Below are 26696 nucleotides of genomic sequence, written 5' to 3'. Positions count from 1 at the left end.
CGGTACCAGCCCTCCTAACAATGTATGCTATATTTCCAATATTTTTTCTGGATAGCTCATAAAACCTATTTATTTTATCAAAGGCCTTCTTTCAAACTCCCAAAATCTCTGTTAAAGTATAGGCATGTAATGGGAGGTATCACGGTTTTATGGTATACCAGGGTATTTAGAAATCCTGACAGCGTGATTTTAAATACCCTCAAAAATACGTAACCTCATCTGTCTATTAACTTTATACTGGAGAGGCTGTTTTGAGGCTCTTTTTCGCCCTGGCCACACTGCATGCGTGAGCACTTGGCAGCGTTTGTTGTGACAGGGCTACTGCAGAGCTGCCTACAGTTACAGCTACTGTATTTCCACAGTTAAAAGCACATACTCCACTCATTTATGAAGCTGTGCGAGCCACCGCATTGTTAACAACACAGTCCTGCAAATATTGCACAGTAAAATGCCTTGTGTTGACAACTGAAGGGATTCTGATGACAGAAACGTTATCAGATGACTTCTATTTTGAAATACAGTTAAATAAATAAATTTGTATTTCCTAATGTCTGTGAAAGATAAAGACATTGAAACTGAAATTCCAGGACGATATGAAGGTATGAAAAAATATATACCAAACACACCTATTAAAGCGCAGTGACAGTCAGTCAGTTATGTGGAATTGATAAATAACTCACCATCTCTGCTCAGTTTTTTAAAACACTTCTGCAGAACACTCAGCTACTGTTTGAAACCACATTTTATACAAATGCATTTGTTCCTGTTGTTGGCTCGAATCCACCACCACCACCGCCACCACCATCACCAGCAAACATAAAGCTGTTTGAGGTCATAATGTCAGGAACTCCCCACCAGTCAGTAGAAGTTCCTTGGATGAGTCGAAAACAGCACATCTAACTTGCTATAGCTTCTAGATAGCATTTGACCTGGATGACTAAGAACCTATATAGACAAAAATCCCAATGCTGATATAAAGATAAACATCCACCGACCACATGTGCAGACAATAGACATGAAGTGAGAGAGAGGATAGGAAGAAGGATAGGTATGGTAAACACATAAAAATTTAAAATGTTGCCCATAGAATTAATTTTTTGTAAGTGGTGTAGAGCCACTTGTCTGTAATCAGTGTATTACCCACAGCAGATGGCGGTTGGCGTGCCTTTTCTTGTGAGAAACAGACACAAGTACTGCCACACAGGTTGAGCAAGCTGTATAATGGGCCTTATTCCCCAAAAGCCCTCCCTAAAACGTCGCTAAAAATTAGTTCCATATTTAGAATATTTTTACCATTTTTTGCTGTCAGACAGCCCTTTCCAACAGGAACTGAGGTTATACCACTCTCTTCAAAGCCAACAGACTCCATGGGAAAAAAAGGTAATTTTACCTCACTGAACACGGGAGCTGCTGGTCTACCCCTTGATTGTTGTGTTTATGTCCAAACTATTCCTTTAAAACACCAAAGCAGCTCAACAACACAAACAAACTAAACAATCAAGGTAGTGGTAGACTAGCAACCCCTTTGTTCAGCGTACTAGAAGACTGATTTTGTCATTGGAGTCTTATGGAAGCCCTAAGCGGTCATACATTCGTAAAATTTTTTTCCTCCATCTTCCCGAGATAACAGGATAATTTTCTTGAGATCTCAAGATAATGAAATTGTGTTTTCTTGAGATAACGACATAATTAATTTGAGATTTCGAGATAGCAAATTAAATGTGATAGGCCTGAAATTTTCGTCAAGTGATATATCATGCCATGTAGACAGATGGATGCCTTGGACGTTAATGTAGATATGGCGTTTTTATTGTGCGTTTATGCTTTCTACTCTAAAATATTTTTGAATTAATATATGGCCGCTTATGGCTTCCATAGAGTCTGGCTTTGAAGAAAGTATAGAGCATAGTTCAGGCCTCTTCAGAAATGCCTTTAAAGGTACCCTTCAGAGTTTTTGACTACTCCTAGCATTATGGAGCAATGTTTTTATGAGTGGGTCCCTGTTTTGCTTGTACCATTCACACAGTCGAGTACGAACATGCAATCCAAGGCCGATCCAATCCCCACTCTTTGCTGGTTTTACACTATTCAACTGAGCAAACATGGCAGTGTGCCAACCAAGGCAATGAAGAAGAAAACTACAAGCTAGCAAGCATGGATGTAAACAACTGAAGATTTGAAACTTGTTTTGAAAAAGCGCAGTCAATTAGTTTATCAGCCTTCAAAGGTTCACACAGTGTGTTATGTTGAGTAACACTGAACTTTTTTTTTTCAAACGGGCACCTTTAAGTAGGACATTTATGTTATTGATAAATGAAAAAACATTAAACACCAAATTTTTATTGTTGTTTCTAATTAAAAGTCAATTTCAGTAGACAGATTAATAATGAAATACAGCATGTACAATGAAAATTTGTTGTCACCCACTATTTTCACTCGGTGTCTTTTTTCTGTATAGTTTGCGTGTACAGTATCACCACTGATATGCTTTCATTTCATGCTGATTCATCCTATTTCCTCCATTTTTCAGTGTCTTGTGCATCACGCAAATCAAATCATATTTGGAACAAATGCGTTCAGTGTGTCACCACTGATACACATGCACTCGCAAACATACAGACCTCCTGTGAAATCTAACCTAATTGTAGTCCTTGTGTGACAGTCAGTGACACTCAGCAGGCCGTCTCATGGCCCTTGTTGTCCCCAGATGAAGGTCATGCTAGAAAAGATATCATTGGGGTTTTAGGGCCCTGTGCTTTTCAAACAAAGTGCAAGCAAATGCACAAAACGGCTGCATTTTAGCGAACTGGAGTATCAGATGTCTTGTGGCCAGGAGCGCTGGGCCAGCAGTGACACACCTGCTTTGTAATTGTACTTGCAAGAATAAATTATCGAGTAGCTCAAAAGGCAGGCATCAACTACAGTCAATTAGCTCCTTCTTGAACCTGTACACTCCCTGCCATGGCACAATCACAGTTTAGAAATGAGGGAGCACATTCAAGATGCCACAAAAGCTTCTCCAGAGACTAAACTGATGTCCTTGTCAAAACAGAGTCACAAGGCAAGAGTTCAACACCCCTACTGTGATGCCAGGGGCAAATTGCTTGTTTCAACTGGAGTTCATTTTCCTCGAGATGAAAAGTTGTCTGTTCTTACACACCTAACTTTTTACTGTGGAAAAGTTTGATAACTCTCATTCACACTGTTAACACTTAAGCAGGGCTGCCCATAAAGGGAGAAAGGGGGCGGGGGACGGGGGGCTTTGTGCGGCCCATGGGGGGCAGCTGTGAACACTGTTTTTCCCAAAAATAAGAAATAATAGTGACATTTTATTTTGAACCAAAATATTCGCCATTACTTATTTGAATAAATAAAAATTCTATGCATGTATTGCTGCTTTAGAAAAAATGTAGCCTGTTTTGTAATGAAAACTCTTCAGCGAATGGTATCAGTCATGGATATGTAAAGATGTCTGGATACAGTGTTTGTGGCAGAACCCCCTTCATTCCTATGAAAGTTGCTCAGTGGCACATGAAACAAAATTAGTTCAACAGCTGCAAAGAAAGTTGCCCGGATAATGGGTACTGCTTCCGCATCATTTAACCCTTTGAAACCTGGGCAAAATGGCTTGATTTCTCTCAAATACATGGGAAGAGAGTAATGAGTAACTTGACCTAGAAGTTAGTAAAAAGTAAAAGAAAATTACCTGAAAATGATCAAAAATCAAAACATAACCCCCTTTCAAACAAACAACAACAAAAAAACAGGAAAGTAAATATATATATATAAAAACAAAGCAATAAAGTGAAAAAAAGACTGCAAAAAAACCTAATATAATTATGATAATTATAAATATTGTTCTCTTCACTTCTTGCCAAGTTGCTCAGGTTTCAAAGATTGACTTATATTTGCTTTTAGTATTTGTATATATTTATTTTACTTAATACATGTGAAAGGTTCTGAATGCAGCACAAGAAAAGTGATGTTGATCCAGGTTTCAAAGGGTTAAACCCATAGAGCAGACTTTAATGCTCAGCTAACTTCAGTGGGCATAAAATCATTTAATCTTGCAGCTCTTCTAGACTTTCCAAATATTATCAGACTGAATGGATCAAATTCAGTTGTGAATCATTTTGTGGGGGTTGTGCCTCAAAAAATGTGTCCACTGATTTACAGTCATCTCTTTCTCTATGTAAATGCAAGGGGAAAGTCTTCTGGGGCCACATGGCAGAATGGAGGAAGTTGTAATTCTACTGTTTGACCTCTACAAAAATTGGCTTCAAAGCCTGGCGCACTCCTAGGGGCCCTGGGGGCCCATTCACTGGCCCTTTTCAGGGGCCAAGTTACTTCTGTGGGCAGGCATTTTATGTACACCGAATTAATTGAGTCTAGAACAGCTTTGCAATAAACCCTAATTTCATAAAGGTAGGATAAGAAAAACTGTATAACCCTCCCCCTTTTTTAATAGACAGTAATTTTTATACACCCCCTAACTTTGCAGTCAAACTGTACTTAAATGTGCTTACCAAAAGTAACCCCAATATCAGTTTGACCATTTGTTTTCAAATAAGGCCATGACCAAACAGGCAAAGGTGGTAGGAAAAAATCTGCCTGAGCCCATCAAGACAGAAACTTTGCTTGCAGAAGATAAGTGTGCACTAGCATGAAATTAGGGCCCTCAGGCTTATGAAAATTGTACATTTCTATGTTACGCTTTAGAAACCCACCAGTCACATGGCAGCAGGAGGCCAATGCCAATGTATAGGATTTAAGTAAGAAACTGTCCCAAAAAAAGAGATATCACATGGCAGTCATGGTGCAGTATGCTGTATCACTGTGTTACACACACAAATGCTGCTGCTTAACATACACACATTTATTCAATGCTTCCTGAATTGTGTCTTGTGTTGGTGGACTCTCTCTTTCCTCCTTTTCTTTCAGTGCTTCTTGCGTAGCTTCCCTTTAAGTTGGAACTTTTGGGGGAATTTTCGGTCTTGTGTCAGTGTTTGTTCGAAATATCTCAGTCTTGCGTGAGTCCTGGGCCTCAGTTTCCCTGCCGCTCTAACGTCACACTTATGTGTTGCTATAAACTGGAACGACCTGCTGGCCCCCGCAGTTCTGCAATATGAGCTTAGTATTATCGAAAAACCCAACTGTCTTTGTCCTTAAACACTTTCTCCTGATGTTCTCATGTTATACTGTATTCTCTACACTTTTCCCCAGTCATTTTTGTTTCCAAGAAAATGCCAGTTTGGGAAGCCTCTTTGGTGGAGTTGACATTTTGGAGTCAGTAATGTGGAGGTGGAATCTCTTTTGATTAGAACAAAGTGTCAGATTGTTGATATCACTTGGCTTCGTCTGTTGCCTTGCTATGACAAGCAGACACAAAATGCAACTGTCTGAAATGAAATTACACCATATATCAAGTTATGGGACACTGATTCAGTTTTGAATAGTAATATTATTGATACAGCCAGCCAGGACTATTTAGCTATTTGGTATTCAGATTTTTTTTTCTCCACAATTCTTCATCCAGAACTCTTTTTAAGCGTTACCTTTCTGTATCTTGCCGCCTGCGATTTCCCTGTTCCTCTCTAACTCACTTCTCTCTGTGACTGTGCTTTGTCAACTTCTCTCTTGTTCTTTTCTATTTGCATCTTTCACACACACTCCCTCTATCTGTCCTCTCTCCTTTTGTTCGTCTATCTCCTCTATTCCACCCCTCCTTTTTCGCCTCTCTCAGTTTAATCTCCCCTCGTGGACCTTTCAATTTTTCTCCCTCCTCTATCTCTATCTCTTCAGCTCTTCAACTGTATGCCCAAAAGCCATCATGTATATTCAAGGGTACGTGGGTTGATACGTTTGTGTGGATGGGTGTGTGCAGCAATCCCGATGTCCTAGTCACTGGTGTGATGTAGTAGCCGCTGCTACCGTTTGTTTGTTTACCTCCCACAGCCACTTGGAGTTCATTAGCAATGCCTTTGCCTCAGGAGGATCACACACACACACACACACACACACACACACACACACACACACACACACACACACACACACACACACATACTCTCACAAATGCATACACACAGACGGCCTCTTCCTCAGTCTTTCCCACTGTCTGGTTTCTCTCACACAAATCACATCGACTTACAAGCTAAACTGACAGGTAGCCCACCGTTGCAGGAGTTTTTTGTCACAACTTTGTGTTTAATAATTTCTCCAACCGCTGCGAGAGTGTTACGTACAATAAGAACAGTAAGAAGCGATAGTCATTAACTTGCTGCAGTGCTGTCTTTCTCGATAAAGCTGCTGCATTTTTATGTATATATTTGTGTATACGCGTGTTCCTTATTCCTGCACAAGGTAATGGATGGATGGGTGTTTTTGTTCATTTTGTACAAATGACGATTGAGCCTTTAACAGTTTGATTTTAGGGGAAATAAACCGTGTCCACTAATTACAGTAGCAGCAGGCAATAATACAGCATGCGATAGGTCTTGGCAATAAACCAAATTTATCAAATAACCAAAATTATGAATTTTTTACCAGTCCAAATTTCTAAATGGATTGTCTTCATTAAATAAAATCAAATTGAGAATAGCTGCAAAAACTGGCAGGGTTATCACTTCAGTTTCTTTCTAAATTACCTTGTGGAACTGATGCTCAGTTTATTCGTGGTGCGCCCGCTGCTTCATTTTTAGCCATTTAAAAACCAGAAACAAGCTGTGAGCACAATACCTTTTAGTTGAAAGGGCTTGTTAGCATGCAATTGCCTATTTCCATGTCGAGCAGATTCAGAGTAACGCTAGCATTCATTTGAAGTCGTGTTTCTGGCTACATGGCTATTGTAAGTCCAATATTCACTCTCTTTTTGTTGTTTTTTTCCGTCCATGTTTCCTGAGAAAAAGAAGGGGAAGAAAGTCTACATGAGGTAATAATTTCTTCTTACGTTGCTTCTACGTGCGTTAGGCCCTAACGAACTTTGTCTGTCTGCTTTTCATGGTTGGCAGGCAGGTAGGTCAAAAAAAAAAAAGATTCCATAGGCCATAGGTAATTTTGACAAATTACAGTAGGAGCAACACAGGTGAATATAATGAAATTAATTATGACAGAATTACATTTAGCATCTTTGATTTTCTACAATTCTACAATTCGACAATTTCATTTAGTAGACGCTTTTATCCAAAGCGACGTACAACACAAGCAAGAATTTAGACTTAAAGAAAAAACCCTTAGTAAGTGCAAAAAGTGCTTCAGGTGCGATTGGTCACAGGTATTGCCATCTAGTGGCAAGTGCTGCACAGCCCCAACCCCAACCCCCCCCTTTTATTTTTTTTTTTTTTGGAAACCAAAGTAATAACCAATAGCAATCTCAGCATCTGAGATTCAACAATCTCAGTATCACTACTTCATTTTTAGGATCCCTGTATCCTGCATGCTTTCTAACTGTCACTCTCACTGGAGCACTTGAATAGAACAGAGCCATCATTAGTGTTACTGGTAACATTTGTACTTTTCCTCCAATGACAAGTCAAAATTCTGCTGTAAGAAAGCATTATTGTTGTGCAAATATCAATTGTTGGTTTCAGTGACAAGCTAGCAGGCGACTTCAGAATAATTGTCATGGTAATGTTAATTATAACCAGACGTTCAACAAATCAGTCAATTGACGGTCCATTCAGGGTTCACACAGCCATAGAAAACCTAGAAAAGTCATGGAATTAGTAAAAATGACTGAAAACTGAAAAGTCCTGTAATTTTGTTGTGTGTAAAGAAATACAGTAATCTTTTTTGGATAACCTTCCACAAAATGTAACGTGATGGCAAATCTCAATTCCATAGCAGTTGATTATTGATTATTGATTAAGGTTTCTGTAATTATCGTCGATGTGTGCGTTTTCTTTGCCAACACATACGTTCCTTCATTTCTACCCACTTTCAGTTTTTCCCTGCTAGCTGAAATTATGTTGAAAAAAGAGTTTGAATCAGTTTGAAAAACACTGACGAAGTGGGAAAAGAAAAAAAAGGGTCTTTGAAAAGTCATGGAAAAGATGTAATAAGTAACATTTACGCATTAAAATGTGTTAAAATGACTAGACCTACTATAGATTTTGTTGAGTTATGTACTTTCATTATTCCAATGTCTCATCGATGTTCAATGTAATTTTATGTAAGGTAATGGTGCATTTAATTTCATTGCCTATCAATGGTGTCATATCTCCCTTTATGTAAATAGTCAGAGAGTAAGACAGTAATCCTACAATCTCACAGAATTAAACTCCGTAACAGGATTACAGGTTTTTTTCTGCCACACAGCATACTTTTTTATTGATTGCATGCCACTTTGTAACACAGTTATCTAGTTGAGACCTAATTCATGCATATATTTCAATATCAGTACAGTTTACTAAAATATGCTACCTAAGCGGCTCATGCCAGCCACTGACCTAATGCATACATTAATGTTATAATCTTACAATATGTTCAACATGCTCATAATCATTACTTTTATTATTCTTTTCCTTTTTTTAAGATTGTGCTGGCCCACCTCACAGTTGAATTTGCCACATAAGGTTAGTTACATTAGCACTATGGGTAGTCTATTGCTAATGGTAAGTTAGCATGTTAACATTATGTTGGCTGACGTTACTTGCAGCTGTTTCATTGGAATTAATGAAATGACATAACATAAATGATTGTGACTATAAAGTTATTTGAACATTTTTTTAAAATATTATTTCATCTGTTAACATGAATTCTGCCTGAGTCATGTCAGATAGATTTTCCTCTGTTGTTGTTTGACAATTAAGACATCTCCCATGATCCCACACAACTTCACAACATCATCAGTATTTTTTTTTCTAACCCTGTCTAAATTTAGAGACCCTGCAGTGGCAAAAATGACATACTGTGTGTTAAATTAATTGTGACAAAAGGTTTGTGGTCACCTTATCCAGCCCAAGTATGCGATTTTCTCCATAACTTTATTTACACATTGTCATTTTTCTATTGTCACAGACAGCATTGTGGCATTCGTTAAACCTGAAATTCAGCCTTTTTTTTTTCTCCTACTCAGACCACGAGTTACATTATTGCTGCATATTGAGTGAATACAAGTGGAAAGATACCAGACAATATTCAGCCCACAACAAATCATTTCATAGTTGTCTGTTTGTTACATAACTGCATGAATCATAGGGAGATTTTTTTTCTTTTTCTTTTTTTTTTTAAAGAAAAGATGATTTTGATCCTGACTATGTGCAGACAACTTCACCCAGCGGGGTCTATACACAGAGAATGATGTTGCATTATAAGCAGTGATAAGCAACCTCTCTCACTCTTTCTCTCTCTCTCTCTCGACATCCCATAATGATACTCAGACAGACTCAGGCAGACACCCGCTCGGTCCCGATTGGTAGAACTGTTGCCAGGGAGCGTTGCCGTCTCAACGTGGATAGAATCTGTTGTCTGGTACACTTTAGACATGAGAACAACTGCAGGATCTGAATATTTATAACGAGGGGACTGTTCATATTGAGATTATATAGAGGCAACATAAGCAAGAGAGGAAGGAGCTGCTCCGATTTAGCTCGCTTAAAAAAAAAAAAATCTTTTAATTTGCATTTATTCGTGGATTAAATTAGATATTAATTATGTTATTACTTTCCGAAATTTGTCTTCTTAGTGTGTGTTTAGATCAATTAGTTTTTTCATATCTGCATCTTGAATAAAAGTTACTGCGACCCCAACTCAACTTTAAGATTCAACTTACGTGAACTGTTTCATAAAGTACTAAAAAACAAATACATGAATCATAATTGCGCATGACTTTTGTTTCATATATTTGAATGTTACCCTATTGTCACTTGGTGGATATCCACAGTATAACTAGTAATTAAATGTGTGTGTGTGTGTGTGCGTGTGTGTGTGTGTGTGTGTGTGTGTGTGTGTGTGTGTGTGTGTGTGTATGCATGTGTGCCATCTGGCGAATCATTTCATTTCTTCATATTATTCAAATATGCCTGGACCTGCTGCTACAGTTAATAACACTGTGCGTAGGTATGAATCCTTGATTAAAATGGATGTAACACATTCCAACAAAGCAGACAACAGCAATCAGAACAGCATTCAGAGCTCATATCTTGACTCACAAACTACACCGGTGCGCACACCCTCACACATACACACACACACACACAAATGCCTGACATACAGTGCCAAAAGTCACAGCCTAGTATATAACGATGATTATAAAAGCACGCCTTGGTATGTGAGAAACTTTGACATGGTAATGCAAACACAGAAGGAAATGAGGACACAAGTGGCGGAGAGGCACACACACCCACATATATAATCACTCGTTAGTCAAACAAGTTGAGGGAGTTCATGCCTTATATTTTTTTATCACGGATGTGCAAAGTCTATATTTAATGCAGGCAGAAGGAGGTTGCAAATTTCCATGTGGATGTTTGCGCTTTTTATGCATGTGCCCATCCCCGAAATGCACATGCATATTTGTATCAAATTCATCCGTGCATACATTTACATGAACATGCGGCTGTGTGTCTGTGTATATGTGCAGTGTGGCACACCGCCGTCCTGTCTGCCTGACTCAACATATTCTCTGTTCACTCTCCTTTGCTCTTTTTCTCCCCCCCTCCCTCTTCCTCTTTTTCCCTCCCTCCCCTCCTCTCCTCCTCTCCCTCTCCCTCTCGCTCGGCCCGGCTGGCACGTACATGCATGTCTGTAGACTCTGTACTGTGCTTGCTGCCGTGGCACGCGCCAACCTCACTGCAATGCAGCCCTGTGTGCATTAATTGGCAGAGAGACAGTGGGTATGTGGTATGCAGGGCGGGAAGGATAGAGAGAAAAGGGAGCGGGGAGAAGCAAGAGGCAATGTAAGGACACAATAGTGACAATGACTGATGGATGGACCGACGGACAAGCAGTCTGGCAGATTCACAGAGGGACAGACAGACACACAGAATGTGTATTGCTGAGTGTGCACAGGGAGATTACCTGACTGTGTGTTGCAGCGTGTGTAAGAGAACAGGGGAGGGGAGAGTGTGTATATGTCTGTTTGCATTAGTGTGTTTGCGGATTTGTGTCTCTTGCGTTTGACTGTGCTTTTTGTGTGTGCTCACTCATGTGTGCCTATATGTGCCGTGCAGATATCACACTGCTGGGGCAAAGCTCTCTAAACCAAAGTCTGACTCACTGTATTCAACGCTTTGTGATATCCTCCCTTTCGTATTTCCGCTGTGAGTGAAGAGTAAAAGTTTGCTCAATCTAGCACAACTTTCTCCACTTGAGGTTTCTTTGGCAAAAAAAAGAAAAAATGAAGCACAATGTGTCTGGATATTTTCCGGGGACATGCTCTGATATAAAAAAGCTTTGCATCAGCTTTTTTTTTTTTTGAAAAACAGATTGTGTGTTGTGAGGTGAAAAAAAATGAAGATTTGGAAATCACTTGCTGAAATATTTATTGTCTACATGCCTCTGCCACTAAAATGCTGTGCAGAGGTCAGAGAGCTTCCTCTATTGTTTTCCTACTCCGACATGCAAGAATTACACAACATTTACATGTTCATGTGTGCACTGTACAAACGCACTTACTCATCTGTCACAGCAATTGTGCATTCTTATCCTCCCACACACATCTTTCTGGAACTTATCCTGTCTTTTAGCTGTTGCCTTTTATCTTTGCGTCCCTGTCACAGGCTGCGACATCTGGCTCCTGTCCTCCCTTATCCACATCAAGCAACATTTAGGGAGGCCTTCCATGTGCTGGTCAAAAAAAAAAGCAACAACAGAAAACACCGAAATGTCACCTGAATAAGCTGAGCCAGCAAAGTGGAGGCGTGAATTAATCATTTAATTTACCAATTCATGTAGAAATACGAAATAGTCTTAGCGTGAAGACAGAACTTCTCTCCGCTCATGTGTAGGTGTTTGGCAGCGAAGTCCTCGCATGATTCAGAGAAAATACACAACACTTGCTCAAAAAGTAAAACCTCTTTTTTTAACTACTGTCCTCCGAAGATGGTAAGACAATGGGAAATACCTTGAAATGACAGACTGTGTTTTTGATGAACCTTTTTTGAATTCTAAAATTGGAAGGATTAGAGGATTACTGCATCGCTTATAATAAAGCTTCCAGTTTAGTAAAGCTTTGCTTTACCAAGACGTGACGCACTCTCTCCAGACTTGCGTCAAACAGGGATTTCAGAAGTTTCAGTATGTTAAATTAATTAATGGTGACCTCTGTGTGCTTTTCTCATTTCTCTTTTGTCTTAGTCATCCTCTTCTCCTTCTCTTAGACCATATAGGCATCTGTGTCCAGGGGCAAGTGGCAGAAGTTGCTTCAACCTAATTGTCTTTCTCTACTCGTACTGTCCTCAAATGACTTTCTCTCTGTCTCAACTCTCCCCTCCCTCCCTCCTTCGCTTCTCTCTAGCTCTGCCCAGTCTCTGTCTCCGTCTGTAACTGTAGCCTGTGTTTTTCTCTCCCTCCCACTCCCTGCGACGTATAGATACTGCATTGATCAGACACACGCGCGCAGACACATGCACACACACGCACACACTGAGCCTCCCACTCCTTTCATCATTGATTCGCTCTGCTCTGCTCTGCCTCTCTCCCCATTCTCTTTCTCCCTCTCTCACTCTCTCTCTCTCTCTGTACAGCGGCACTTGTTGAATTCAACCCTTGGAGAATAGAGAGAGGGGAGAGAGAAACAGAGAGAGATAATGACAGGGAGGCAGAGGGAAGCTTTGAGACAGCGCTAGAACAGACAGTGAGCAGAGAGAATGGGGCTTTGGAGGATATAGAGATAGAAGATAGGCTGAGGGGGAAGACAGTCAGAGGGAAAAGTCAGTCAGACAGTAGAGAGAATCATCTTTGAGACACCGGGAATGGCACTTTAAGTGAAAGAGAGAGTCCACCAGACGGAGTACATCAGAGTGCTCCCCTTCCATCTCTAACTACTCCTCTCCTGTCCCGACTGCTGCTGCCGCCACTGCTGGTGTGTTAGTGTGTGCTCCGTGGTGTGTTTGAACCCGAAGACTGGCTAACACAGGTCAGAACTGTCTGGGATAACAGTGAGCGCTTTTCTCTGCATTTGTGCATGTGTGAAAGAGAGAGAAAGAGCGGTTAAGTCGTGTGCTGGTTTCTCCAGGTGAGTGCTTGCGTGCCAGAGTACACAGTCATTTCCCTATGCAGCCTGTGCTGTGTGTGTGTTTGTGTTTAGGCGTGCACACTTTTATGTAAGTAAGCCAGAGTGCATGCCTGTCTGTATGGAGTGCATGAAGTGGGAGAGAGTGTGTGTGTGTGTGTGTATGTGTGTGTGTGTGCGTGTGTGTGTGTGTGTGAGAGAGAGAGGCGGTGACATTTTTTTTTTTTCAGTTTGTATTCCTGGAAACTGTTCTGCAGCATTGCTTAATAATGAAACCAGTGCGTATATATGTATGTGTGTGTGTGTGGGTTGGTGGGGAGAGAAAAAACAATGACACAGGGTTCAGGGAAGGGAAGAAGGCGCAAATATGCCTGGAGTGCGTAACTGAGAAGGAGAAAAGAGAGCTTTCAAAGTTAATGTGAGATTGTGTGTTTCCAGCCGGAGTTTAGAAATAGGACAAATGCTGACAGCGGCATATAGAGTGGGTGAAATCAAGGAGCATTTCTAAAGTTGGACATGAAAAACTGGTTGTCTTCAGTGTGGTTTCCACCCTCTGAAAAGTTCTTGTCAAGGCTGATTTACAGGTCATTAAAGTCCTTGCTTGATGCATAAAGTGAAATACATGGAGGGAGTCCAAGGTTCCTGGAATTTAAGTCATGCAAAAACAACATAGCCTTAAGGTATTTCACAATGTCCTCATGTACAGTAGGCACGGCATTGCATTGTTTTTTTTTCTTCTTTGTGAACTGACTTGACTCCTCCTTTCTTTCTCCTGCCTCGACTCTCTCACCCACTATCTCCGCATATCCATCTCTCTTTCACACACCTCTCACTTCTCCCTCAACTGTATTCATTTTCTCACTTCATCTCAAACTCTATTTTCATTCTCTTCCCTTTTAAGATCCTCTCAATTTTTCCCTTTTTGCCTCGCTACCTCCCTCTGGCATGTCTTTTCATCTTTCATGCATTGTCTGCCTTCTTTATCACTGTGTTTTCCAATGCATTCTACATATTTTTTTTCTCAACAGATGCCTCTCTCAGCGGCAGAGTCTGCAGTAAATATCTGAAACCCCATCATCCTCTTCTTCTGTGGCCAACATGTCCCAGCTGCTCCATGTGGAGATCCCGAACTTTGGAGCCACGGTTCTGGGCTCCCTTAATGAGCAGCGCCTGCTGGGACACTACTGCGATGTCTCCATCTTGGTCAAAGGTTGGTTTGTTTGAAGATTTTTATTTTAGTTACAGAACTTTGAAGTTACACTAGAGTTTTGTATCAATGTTCTCACCTTTTTTTCCTTGTTCTCTGTTATTTCCATCAACCAGGTCAGGCTTTCAAAGCCCACCGGGCCGTTTTGGCTGCCAGCAGCCTCTACTTTCGTGACCTCTTCAGCAGCTCCACCAAGAGCCAGTTTGAGTTGCCCTCCTCAGTCACACCTGCTTGCTTTGAGCAGATCCTCACTTTCTGCTACACAGGGAAGCTAACAATGGCAGCTAGCGAACAGCTGGTGGTCATGTACACAGCTGGCTACCTCCAGATTCAGCATATAGTTGAAAGAGGCATGGACCTAATGTTCAAAGCAAACTCACCTCACTGTGACTCGCAGACGGCAGGGTCTTTAGAGGAAGCAGGATCCGAGCCGCAGAGTCCTTGTAACAATGGTAACGGCCTAGCGGTGGCTGCCCTTTTGGGAACCCCAGGTTGGTCTTCATCCATACTCATGCCACAACGTAAGATTAAACTAGAAGGGGGAGAGCCAACACCCGTGACAATACCCTCGACGCAAAGCAAGATTTCGTCTTCAGAGTTGGGGAGCCGGCTGGCGCGGGCTAGCTCACTCTTCTACACAACGGCCGGTGGGACCCCCATTCCTGGTATTCCTCCTTTCCAACTCCAGGGAGCCGGTGGGGGTGGAGCAGCAGGAGGAGGAGCAGGAGCTGAAAGGTCCAGTCCTGGAGCATCCAGCCTGCCAACCACTGACAGTCCTACATCCTACCAGAATGAGGATGAGGAGTTTGAGGAAGAGCCCTACGATGGGATGACGGATGATGCTTACAGTCATCTCTATGGACGCTCAGCTAACCCCTACGGGAGTGAGTATGATATTATCGTGATGCTTTTTAGAATCTTTGTGAAGTGTTACAGTGCTTTGGTGTTTTTGTTGGAGAGCACTCATCACTGGAGCTTTACTCTGGAATATTTTTGCATCATTATAAACTTAAAAAAAAAAAACTCAGCATGTTCCTAGTTAAAAACTAATATTACATTTTTTATCATACCACAAACTCAACTCATTTTATTGCAATACGCTTAATTTTATAGTGTTTACTTTAGTGCTTCACTTTAAAGTAAAAAATGGGTCAAATGGGAAAACAAGATAATCTCAATGTCCACCCTGCGTCAATATCCTCTCGTCAATATCTCCAAAATCTTTCTAGTCATGTAAGATCTGACTAAGTGAATTACTTTCTCAGTTGTCCTTGACTCAGATGGAGGAAACACATTTGATATCAGATTGACCTAAAAGTAAAACTAGGCATGACTTGCAGAAATGTACCGATGAAAGCAGGGTTTATGGAACATAGTTTCTCCTTGTGCAGACTTGTAATGTATGGTGCAAAAAGAAAAAAACCCCAAAACTAATGCACATTAATTTCATCCTAGTTACATTATTTAATCTTTCATAAATCATGTATCCTGAGCATCTTTAAAAAGAAAAAAAGCAGGATGTTGTGCCTCCAGTGTGTGTGTGGGTTCTCTCAGCATAAAGATAGCTTTATGGAGTTATGATTGGAGTGCATCGTGACCAACAACGCACTCCTTATCGCAGCTACAACAGCTGGTCTGTTCTGCTTTTTGTTACAGTTTTCATACTGCTGCAGGTTTGTCCACACATGCACGCCTAGATGCTGTATTCACATGGGTTTGCATTCACACATAAATGCACAGAGCTAATGGACGCACTCAGACTCACATGCATACACACACACACACACCTTCAATCATTCTTAGCATCCTGCTGCTCAAAGGCATCACACAGGTTTGTCAAATTCTAGAGTTTCAGATATTTATGAAATCCACTCTATCTGCAATCAGTCAGAGCACCCCAGGGTGACATTGTGGGATATCTGAGAACCATGCGCGTCTTTCCTGTGTGTGTGTGTGTGTGTGTGTGTGTGTGTGTGTGTGTGTGTGTGTGTGTGTGTGTGTGTGTGTGTGTGTGCGTGTGTGCGCGCTTGCGTTTGTGTGGGTATAGGTGTAGGTGTGTGTGTGGTCTCAGTGTGAATGCACATGCAAATGCACACTTTTTTGTGCATTATATGTGCGCATGTGTGCAATTAATGGATTTACTTCTCCTGTCCTCTGTGTGTCTGTTTCCATGTGCATGTGTGTGCATGAGAGGATTGTGTGTGTATGTGCATCACACTCACACAAGTCATCTCAGAGGTTAGGGGAAACAATTTTGTGAGTAAGAACCTAACACCCTGCTTCAGATCTGTCCCCCTCCAAAACTCAAGTTGCTGATGCAGCATCATGACTTATCTGGGATACATCTGCAATGCTCTAAAACATTTATGAAACACAACAAGCTTGTATGAGATTACACCATCCTGCTTTACTAATTAAATGTGTGTAGTCTCTGTTTATATGGGGGCACAGAGAGGGTATGGATGATGGTTGTCTTTTGTACTTTATAGTCTGATAATTATATGGATGCATACACATTTGTCTGTTTTTTGCTGTGTAATGAAAGGCATCTGAACCCTTTCTGTTCTCGCTTGCTTTCATCAGTCCAGGACAAGCCAGAGATGGCAGCGATGCCCTTGGCCTTGGAGAGCCGCAACTGTGTGCTGATCCGCAGGGACCTGGTGGCACTGCCTGCAAGCCTCATCAGCCAGATAGGCTACCGCTGCCACCCTAAGCTCTACACTGAGGGGGACCCTGGGGAGAAGCTGGAATTAGTAGCTGGTAGGCACGCACACACAAACACATGTATGCACTCACATGCTTTGACTTGCTCACATTTTATCACATGTGCATGTGCAGAGAATAACTTGGACTGTAGAAAGTATTCATACTTCATACCAACCTTTTGCACATTTAGATCATTTAAAATTCAATAGTCGGTCATTTTAACTGAGTCATTATATTTCAACAAATAAAATCAGGGCATCAGAAAACTTTATCTTTTCCATTGTAAAACAAGAAACTTTTAAAGTAGGGCTGCCCAAGATGGGGCCCAGGGGCCAGAGTTGGCATGCCATAAGATTCAGTTTTGTCTTTCAGATGTTTCTATCAACAAGAACAAAATAATTAGATGTAGTTGTTTGGTATAAATGCTCTTTAAATATGTAGAATCCTTAATTGTTTTTAATTATTTTTCATAATCTGGGCACGGTGACACAAAAAAATGTTATTAGCACATAAAAAATAAATAAATAAAAAAAGGGTAACAGGATCCATATGGCATCGTAACAATACAATGTATTGCAAAACAAAAACAAAAGGTGTTTGCTCTAGGCCTATAGCACACCATTAAGATTCAGTTTTGGCCCTCCAAGGGAAAAAGTTTGGGTTCTGCCTTAAAGCCTATCAAGATTTGCATTCAGTGACTGGGCTAAGAAGCCATTGAATGGGGAGATTACCCATAACCCAATGACCCTTACTAATATCCCTTTTATGTAGGAGATGTGTGTATTTAACCTGCATTTGACCCATAGAAAACTGCTGTCAGAGGTTAATCTCTGGTCATAACCCTTCACGGTGACTTTAGCCTACAACTGTAATTTTAGTGCTACACAATACAGTTAAGACATTTTGGTTAAATTTTGTTTCAATATCAACAACATTTAATTCAGTTCTCATCCCTGATGAAAAGACCTGTTCATAAGCGTATCACTGTCATTAAACCAGACTCTGAGTGGTTTTGCGCCAAAAGTTGTGCTGATCTGAAAAAGACAGAACAAAGCTGCAGAGTTTCTCTGCAGAGATGGAGGACCATGACAGAAGGACAACCATCTCTGCAGTACTCATCAATCAGGCCTTTATGGTAGAGTGACTAGACAGAAGTCACTCTGGAGTAAAAAGCATATGACAGCCTGCCGGGAGTTTGCCAAATGGCCCTTACAGGGCTCTGAGAGCATGAGGAAAAAGATTTTTTTTTTTTTTTTGTATGATGAAACAATAACTGAACTCTTTGGTCTGACTGCCAGACATCGCTCTTGGCAGTAAAGCCAGAGACCTTCAAAGAGAGCAGGTAGCGTTCAACATGTAGCTAATATAATTCCTACAAAGGAGCAGGGCAAAAAGTTTAATCAATTTAGTATTGAATCTTTTCAGACAAAAGAATGGAGTACTTCCCTGTGTACTTTACAGACAGAACACGATGACGCGTGCAGTTGCGTGTAATCAATCAGAAAACTTTCTGGCACAGAGTGAGTTTAGAACAAAAAGGGTTCATAAAGTTACCACATGCTCAGATTCAATCAGATCGGGATGTAATTGAAAACCCACAATGGAACACAGTGGGAACGGGTTATTGGGTTCTGTAGTCTGCATGTAAGATACAGAACACAATGCATGAATGTGAAAGAGATGGTTGTGAAAAGAAAGAAAAAAAACAAGTAATTATAATAGTGTGCTGTTTTGATGGCCTTCAACCGTGATTCCTCTGCCGTTCTGATTCTGCTTTGGACAGCTGAAGCTTTGTTTATTTGAGCAGCTCTCTTTTTCTCCACACCAGGTACACAGGTGTTTATGACCCGAGGACAGCTGATGAACTGTCATCTATGTGCTGGTATCAAACACAAAGTCTTGCTTCGCCGTCTGCTAGCCACGTTCTTTGATAGGTGAGTAGAACAACCAAGCAGAACAGTTTCCATGAGTCTTTAATGGCCTACTGTAAGATTGGAGTTCTGTGTATGACTCCAACACTACCTCTGTTGTCTCAAAGCAACTTTCACACTCCATCTGTGGCCATGTTGTGCAATGCGGTTAGTTGTGTGTGTTCCCATGTTCCTCCACTGTATGTTGCTGATTCTGCCCCCTGGTGTCCACTCTGTATCCCTGCAGAAACACTTTAGCCAATAGCTGTGGGACAGGTATCCGTTCATCTACTAGTGACCCCAGTAGGAAACCCCTGGACAGCAGGGTCCTCAACGCTGTCAAACGTAGGTTTATCATCCAAATTATTAAAGTATATCTGATAGATTTTTTTTTAAAAGCACAATTGTCTACATGGAGTTTTTCTCTCTTTTGCAGTCTACTGTCAAAACTTCAACCCTAACTTCAAAGAGAGTGAAATGAATGTGATTGCTGCTGACATGTGCACAAATGCAAGGCGTGTCCGCAAGCGATGGTTGCCCAAGATCAAGTCCATGTTGCCTGACGGCATGGAGGTGTACCGTGCAGGAATGGGCATGGGTGCTGCTGTGGGTCTGGGCCTGGCGTTGGGTGCCCCTCAACCAGGGATTCCCCTCCCATTCGAGCCTGACTTCAAGGCCCTAGAGCAAAGGTTGTATCCAGACCGCAAGGACCCTCTCAGGACTCACCCACCGCTGACAGAGGGCAGCCCCGGGTCTGGGGCGGCTGGTGCAGAGGTTGAAGGCGAAGGTGAAGGAGTCGTCCAGGAAGAACAGGAGGAAGACGAAGATGAAGCTGCGTTAGACAGCGTAGATGGATCACTGGGGGCGCCAACCATGATCCCAGGAGTTGAGGCGGGCAACTGTGGCGACACGCCGCCTGAGCAGGAAGTGGAAAATTTTGGACAAGGTCTGAGGGTGAACGGACAGTGAATGTCCCTTTGGGCTGCCTCTCACATTGTGAAATCTGTTTAACACCGCATTTTCTTTTGCTTGCTCTCTTACTCTTAACATCTCGTCCACCACTCTTTCTTCTCCTCTGTGCTTCCTCAACGGGAATTATTCAGCACAAAAGGCTGCGCTCGTAGATCTTAACTATACAGGAATTTGTCACACATGCATGCGCACGCGTGTGCTCGTGTACACGTATGCTTACTGATAGTGGAAGTAGATCACTCATAGTAGAAGTAGACACAGGCATGGCATTAGCACATTAAGAAAATCAACCCTTTCTGCTCCACCCTTTTCTTAGTATATTCAGTATTTACTCAGTATTTCAGCACCCGCAGCAATATTACAAAGGCCTGATAGCAGAACAAATGGCTGGAATGATTCATCATTTCAGTGCAATACAAAAGAAACAGCTGCTTTGCTGGCAGTTTATGGAGTGTGGTTTAATGGTTTGTAAAATGATTCCTTTTTCTTGGAAAGCCACATGAAAATAACCCGTGTAACCTTGGGAAAAACAGATCAGAGAAAGAAAGCTCTCTTAAAAAGCAGCTTATCGTCTTTTATGATAAATATATATAAATAAATAACAAAGACTGCATTATGATTTAAGGTCAAGTAGTGCAGAACAGCCATTAAAGAGAACAATTTTCCTTTCTGTTAAAAAATCATGTCATTTTAGGACAAAGACAAGGAAAAGTTTTTCTGCAAAAGCAAAAAAAAATGTATTAGTCAAACAAATCATCTGTCACATGGAGTTGTGTTTTCGTGCACATTTGCCCTCGACATATTGGATTAGATTGTCAATGTGATGCCTGTGTCTGCTCCAGACTGCCCATACCAGCCACACATACAGATCCACACACAAGCATTTCTCACCTTATGATACTTAATATCTGCACCAGTGCATTAAAAATACACTGTCCAGAAAAGAAAATGCTTTTTACCTTTGGAAAATCCCTTTCAATAACATCATGAACATGAGACAGAACATGCACTAAAATCCAAGCTTGCATGCATGAATACAGTGGATACAGAGAATTATTGAAAACAACAACAAAGCCACAAACTTGCATCTGAATAAGAGAACAGCTGCTGTTGCCTCGAGATATGCCGTTAAATGACTTTTTTTACTCCACATCTCACTGGGATCTGACCTCAGTCTGACACATTGGCACATGTTAGAACTGACCTGGGTGTGACCTGGGACTGTGTTTGACACAATACCAATTGGAATTTCTTTTTTTACTATGGAGCGTGCTGTCACCACAAGTAGAGAAGACTGAATATAAGAGGAAGTGCACTACACTGAGTCTCAGAAGAGAGAAGTGCTGTTTCACCTTGATGTGTTGGTGTGATTGGCACCAAGACTACATAGTCCTGCTTCCATCCTGATTTCTTTTTTTCTTTTTTTCCTGGGAGAGGGGGGGGGGGTAAATTATTGAATAAAACTTATAAGAGCAATTTCTGCTGGCTTATGCATTTGCACTCAAAAAAAAAAGGTTAAAGGGTGGGAAACTAAGGCGAAAAATGTGACTGTACTAGAGACTGAAAGTGTCCTCCTCATCACTCTGATTGTTTGCTTGATGAGGGGATTAGAAAGCGAAAAACTAGATTTTCTGAAGATAACTGTTCTGTTTATATGTTTTGAAAGAGTGAGGCAGTGTCAAACAGGGACACTGAACCCACATTTGTCATACTCATTTTCTTTTTTGATATCTATTTTCATGCTTTCTGCCACGCATAGGGACGCAGTCCAAACAGCCTTCCTGTTTTGTGCATTTATTTTAAGGATACGCTGTCATCTCTTTTTTTGTGTGTTTTTTTTCATCAAAGCACATTTAATCATAAGGTCAGACCATCGAATTTAGTAAATAATTGAACCTAGAACCCAATGCAAAAATATATAGCATAAGCCAACTACCACGCAAAAAAAAAAAATACAGTATATGCCCCTGATATATTTGATCTGTTTGATTATGCTTCAGTGCTGTGCCACCTCAAAGGTTGTGTTTACGTGTCTTGTTTCGGATTGTTTAGGAGAAGCTTTAAGATGGCCCTGCACAAGAAACACAGGGATGTAATTGCACTAGGTAATATTATTACTGATGATAATAATAATAATGACGTTTACAGTATCTTTTGTTTTTATTTTGGTAAGAAATGTGATCCGCCATAAATAAAACAGCTCGCATTGATCGAATGGCTGAGATAATGAATGAATGTAAAATGTAGCACTGCTTTGGCGAGGGGTCCAAGCCTTGATTGAATATGGTCAAATAGAGTTTTTATATATATATATATATATATATATATATATATATATATATATATGACTCACTTTTTCCTCAGTTGTGTACTCTAAATGAAACATGGGCCATAATAGAGGTTAAATTTGACAGTGAGGTTGGGCGATGTTCAAACCTAAAGCTTTAGTGATGTTGTTATTTTTTAATGTGAACAGGTCTTCCAATGTGGTAAACGCCAGTGAGCATTACCCTTATATATAGAAGTACAGGCTTTTATTGCTCTATTGTCCATTTGACAATTATCCCAACAAACTCTTTTTTTTTTAAGATTTTGACATTTATGTGTGTTGAAATGCCACGTGCTCACAAAACAGAGAGATCCTGAAATTTTCTGTGTAAATTTCAAGAATTGATCTCATTTTTAAATTACCAAGATTCAGTTCCTAAAGTTGCTCTTGTATAAATAAAGAATTCAGTAGTGTGTTGATGCCAATAATAACTGGACTTTTTAGAGGGCCATCTGCATTTCTTATTTTGTAAATCATGGTAACAGTCTTCCCAAAATGTATATGATTTTGGACTTCAATTTGCAGTTATAACTTTTGATTGCAAAAAACAGCTCCTGCGGCCCAAAACATTTCAACCTTCCGTATACAGCAGTACACTAAGTGTAATATACAAATTTATTTAATATTTTTATGTTTCCACACACAATAAATTTACAGTTTTGGTTAAATTTTCAACCAGGCAGAGTCTTACATGGTCACTACTTTTATTTCCAGAAATTAATGAATTAATTAATGAAATTATTTCCAATACAAAGGAAACAGTAAATTATAAAGGGTGGGAAACATTGATAAACTCCACTGTGGTGATAAAGGGGTGTGGAGCAGTGCCTTAGACTGTGACTGTATGGGTGTGTATGTTGTCATGTGGACTTTAATGTTCAGAAACAAACAAATCAAAGTAACCCTCAATTTTTTTTTCCTTTACTAAAATTGCCCTCCAACAACCTTTAAAAATGTATTTACTATTTTGTTCACTCGTAATTTTTGCCATCATCTGGCGTCATCTGAAGTTCAACTTAAAACAGATTTACTGTGCAAAGATGCAAGGACTGGGAATCGTCATAGGGGCAGTCATCACATTTTTCGATATGCAGAGTATTGTGACAACAAACTACTTACAATATATTGCAAATTTATTACTATTTTTTACCACAAATTATGTCTCCAAGGAAAATCTTTGTCAACATCTGATTTTTCTAATAAGTAAAATTTTTAAGTCATTTTTATTGCAGCAAAATGTATCTAGTGGAGTGAAATAGTAAGATTTTATTCACTTAGTAGACTACCAAAAGTTTATTTTTTGTTTGTTGTATTAAAAATGTATATAATGCAGAAAAAAAATCGATACTTGGCGTCTGTGTATCAATTAAACATTGACACGCAAAATGTTGCGATACTATGCTGTATCCATTTATTCCCAAACTACTATTAGAAGCATTCAACAGCTAATTGGCAACAACCTGGATCCCCTTGATTGATGTCCCCACTTTAATAAAATGATTGACAGATCTCCCAAAAATTTTATAAAACACAATGAGGCTTCACAAATGAGGCTTTTAAGAGGATTTGCTTTTGAATAGTCTTTCTCATAAAACATGACCCTCGATACAGTTATATTTTGGCTATTTCACATTTTGTCTCCCTTAATGCAAAAAATGTCCCACCCAACGAAAAATATCAACTTTTTTTAAGGAAAATTTCTTTGATGCTTAGGCTATATTTTTTCTTGTGCAGGGTAAATTTGAACACGAATTATGTTGCACTATAAACTGAGAAATTCTCAGAGAATGTCATGGCTAACCTTTGGGGAAGATGAGCGTTTTGAGGTGGCTGAAAGAAAACAAAGTTCTGTAAATTGTATGTAATATGTATTTTACATATATGTTTGATTGAAACCAGTGTCTCCTTCACAGCAAACTCTGTAGTTAAGATTTTTTTTGTTGTTTAATGACATAAATGTGTATTTTGCAATCCATTCACCTGGACAACCATTGAAAATAACAAGAAAAGAAATTGAATGGGACTTTTGGTTAAAAAGAACCTGTTTTCACAAACATTTCTTTGCAAATAAATTGCTACTAACTTTCTAAAAACCTTACACAGTGCTCCGTTCATCTCCCATTTCTGTAAAACTGATGAGCGCAAGTTTGTTCTATCGAATGGTTTATCCTGAAAACAACACATTTATATGCAAAGAGACACTTGTATCATAAACTGCATGCCATTCAGACACTCACTCGAACCCGATGAAACCTCTGATCTTTATGCACCATGTATTTTATGCTGAATAACTGTTGTCACTGTTAGCAAACAAAGACTGTGGAGTCTTGCGATGAGTAGGGTTGTATTTTTATCGCACACCCTGGCCTTTTATTGAATGTTTGTGTCAAGTTTAATCTATTATAATAATGACAGTAAAGTAGTAGTGATAAAGAGTGGGAAACACGGCGTAACTACCCAGTTGAGTGTGCATTTCAACCTTCTGCAGACTCAGAAAAAATGCACTAAAAGTTTGTATTTGTGTTTTTGTGTCCTTGAACATAATGCCAGCACTTTAGAACTACTTAGGAAAAATGAATGAGCAAGGGTTCGGCGAATGAGAAGCAAACTTTTAAAGCCATGTGTTCAGAGCGCTGACAATCAGATTAGGGATGAGACCCAAAGTGCATTATGGGAGATCTGACTCGACTTGCTGTGCTCTTGCTATTTGCTTTGTCTTTCTCCAGCTTGCTTTGGTCTGTGCTCGCTTACTTTCCAGAGTGGAGGGACATGGTGATGTGAACTCCAGCCTTCTTCGTTATATGTGTGTGTCTCTGCAACAAGGACTGACTGATATTTGACTGATAACCTTGGTGCTTCGTGAACAGAGCTGTCCCATGTTGACATGGACCATATCTGTAATGCTTGTGGGCCGGATTTGGGCCTAAGCCTGGGCTTATTGGTAACCTCACTCAATGGACAACAATCCGTACAACAAATGAGGATCTTATCATGCAACCCTACACTTTGATCATGATAACGTTCCTCACTATCAACAGGGCTTGGACCAGGCAAACTGGGATGGGACAATTTCAGTGTTGATACTGCTTTATGTTTCCCAAAAAAAGAGTTAAAATGTTTATGCGCCTTCTGACTCGAGCATCAATAATATATACAACAGAAATGCAAGTTGCCACTTTTGATGTTGCATAAGAATCTACCTTTCATTCCCATCATGGTATTTGCCATCACCAGTTTCAGTTGTGTAGTCCAAGAGTACCCGATTTCTTTAAATGCAATACAGAAAAAAAATCTGCTTTCTAATAAAAGTCCTTACTTCACCATATACTGTGCCAATGTTTTATTTCATGCAGAAACTGCTGATTTGCTGACAGGTCTCAGACTTAATCCCATTATTTGCAACAAAAAAAAAAGAATCGCAAACCTGGGAAGATGCAAAGAAAATTGGGTTTCTTAACTTTAATTCAAATCAGTTCAAATAATTTAAGTATTTTCTGACAAAGTATAAGGGAAAAAAAGAATACATGCACCTTCCAAAATACACAGAGGTATAGGCAGCTGTCTTGTTCTCTCAGTAATGAGCTCTTCAAATGAGCCTCATAAATAAATGTGAAGGCAATAAAGATTTTTCTTTTTATATAGAAATAATCAACTGCTACATTATTGAGGTATATATTTACCAAAATCCATCATCAGATAATATACTTTTAAGGACTTTATTTTAAAAACTTGTATTGTTGTATTGAATTCAGAAATCAAGGAAACAGCAATACTTTTCTAATTTCACAGTGTTGGAAAGGTTACTTTTGAAATGTAATAGGTTACTGATTACTGGTTAGGTTACCTTTACAAATGTAGGCTAAAAAGTAATGTAGCTGTTTTAATTGCTTCATAAAAGTAATATGATAAATACATTAAATTACTTTTTGATTTGATTACCTTTCTAATTAATGTTTTAAACTGGGCAATTAAGCTAAAAAATGTCCAGAAACATGTTATTCCACAAGAAGGCATTGCGGCACACGAAAAGATGCAAAGCAACAGAATGATAGTGCTACATATAATATGCTACATATAAATTTTTTTTTTAAACCAAAAATAATATATTCGGATGTAACCATCTTTGTTATCACCAACAATTTGTTGAGAAACTATAATGAAATATTTTTTTTCTCAGTAGCCTAAATGTAACTTAATAGAATTACATTAATTTTGTAGTTTAATCACATGTAAGTGTTTACTCCCCAACACTGAATTTAAGCTTACACGTGCTATCATTTTTTGTTAGCCTACATGTTTTAAAACGGATCACGTCTTCTGTTGTGTTTATTATTTGTCTAACATCAATCCTAGCAGGATGAAAAAGTGGCGTTCTCATTTACCGTTTTTTTTCTTAAT

General features: G+C 39.8%; 1 protein-coding gene across 4 annotated transcripts in view; it reads left to right on the top strand.

Annotated features, from left to right (window-relative positions):
* nacc2 (NACC family member 2) overlaps positions 1-25623 on the top strand; it is a 35050-nt gene extending 9427 nt beyond the window's left edge. Inside the window, exons 1-7 of one of the 4 annotated variants that reach the window (XM_088070878.1) lie at positions 6909-6931; positions 14203-14384; positions 14498-15265; positions 16965-17141; positions 18916-19021; positions 19245-19342; positions 19434-25623. In XM_088070878.1, coding sequence (XP_087927004.1) covers positions 14273-14384; positions 14498-15265; positions 16965-17141; positions 18916-19021; positions 19245-19342; positions 19434-19966 — 1794 coding nt within the window. In that variant the 5' untranslated portion in view covers positions 6909-6931; positions 14203-14272 and the 3' untranslated portion in view covers positions 19967-25623. Of the gene's footprint in view, positions 1-6908; positions 6932-12527; positions 13079-13481; positions 13855-14202; positions 14385-14497; positions 15266-16964; positions 17142-18915; positions 19022-19244; positions 19343-19433 lie in introns of those variants that run through there. The other 3 variants (XM_042508759.2, XM_042508762.2, XM_042508758.2) reach the window with 3 other exon arrangements.
* Positions 25624-26696: the final 1073 nt, after the last annotated feature.

The sequence above is a fragment of the Plectropomus leopardus genome, chromosome 20 (genome assembly GCF_026936395.1).
Source record: "Plectropomus leopardus strain MGB_pleo_1.0 chromosome 20, ASM2693639v1, whole genome shotgun sequence".
Lineage (NCBI taxonomy): Eukaryota > Metazoa > Chordata > Actinopteri > Perciformes > Serranidae > Plectropomus > Plectropomus leopardus.
The sequence above is the reverse complement of the archived record's forward strand: the minus strand, read 5'-3'. Positions and strand labels throughout refer to the sequence as shown.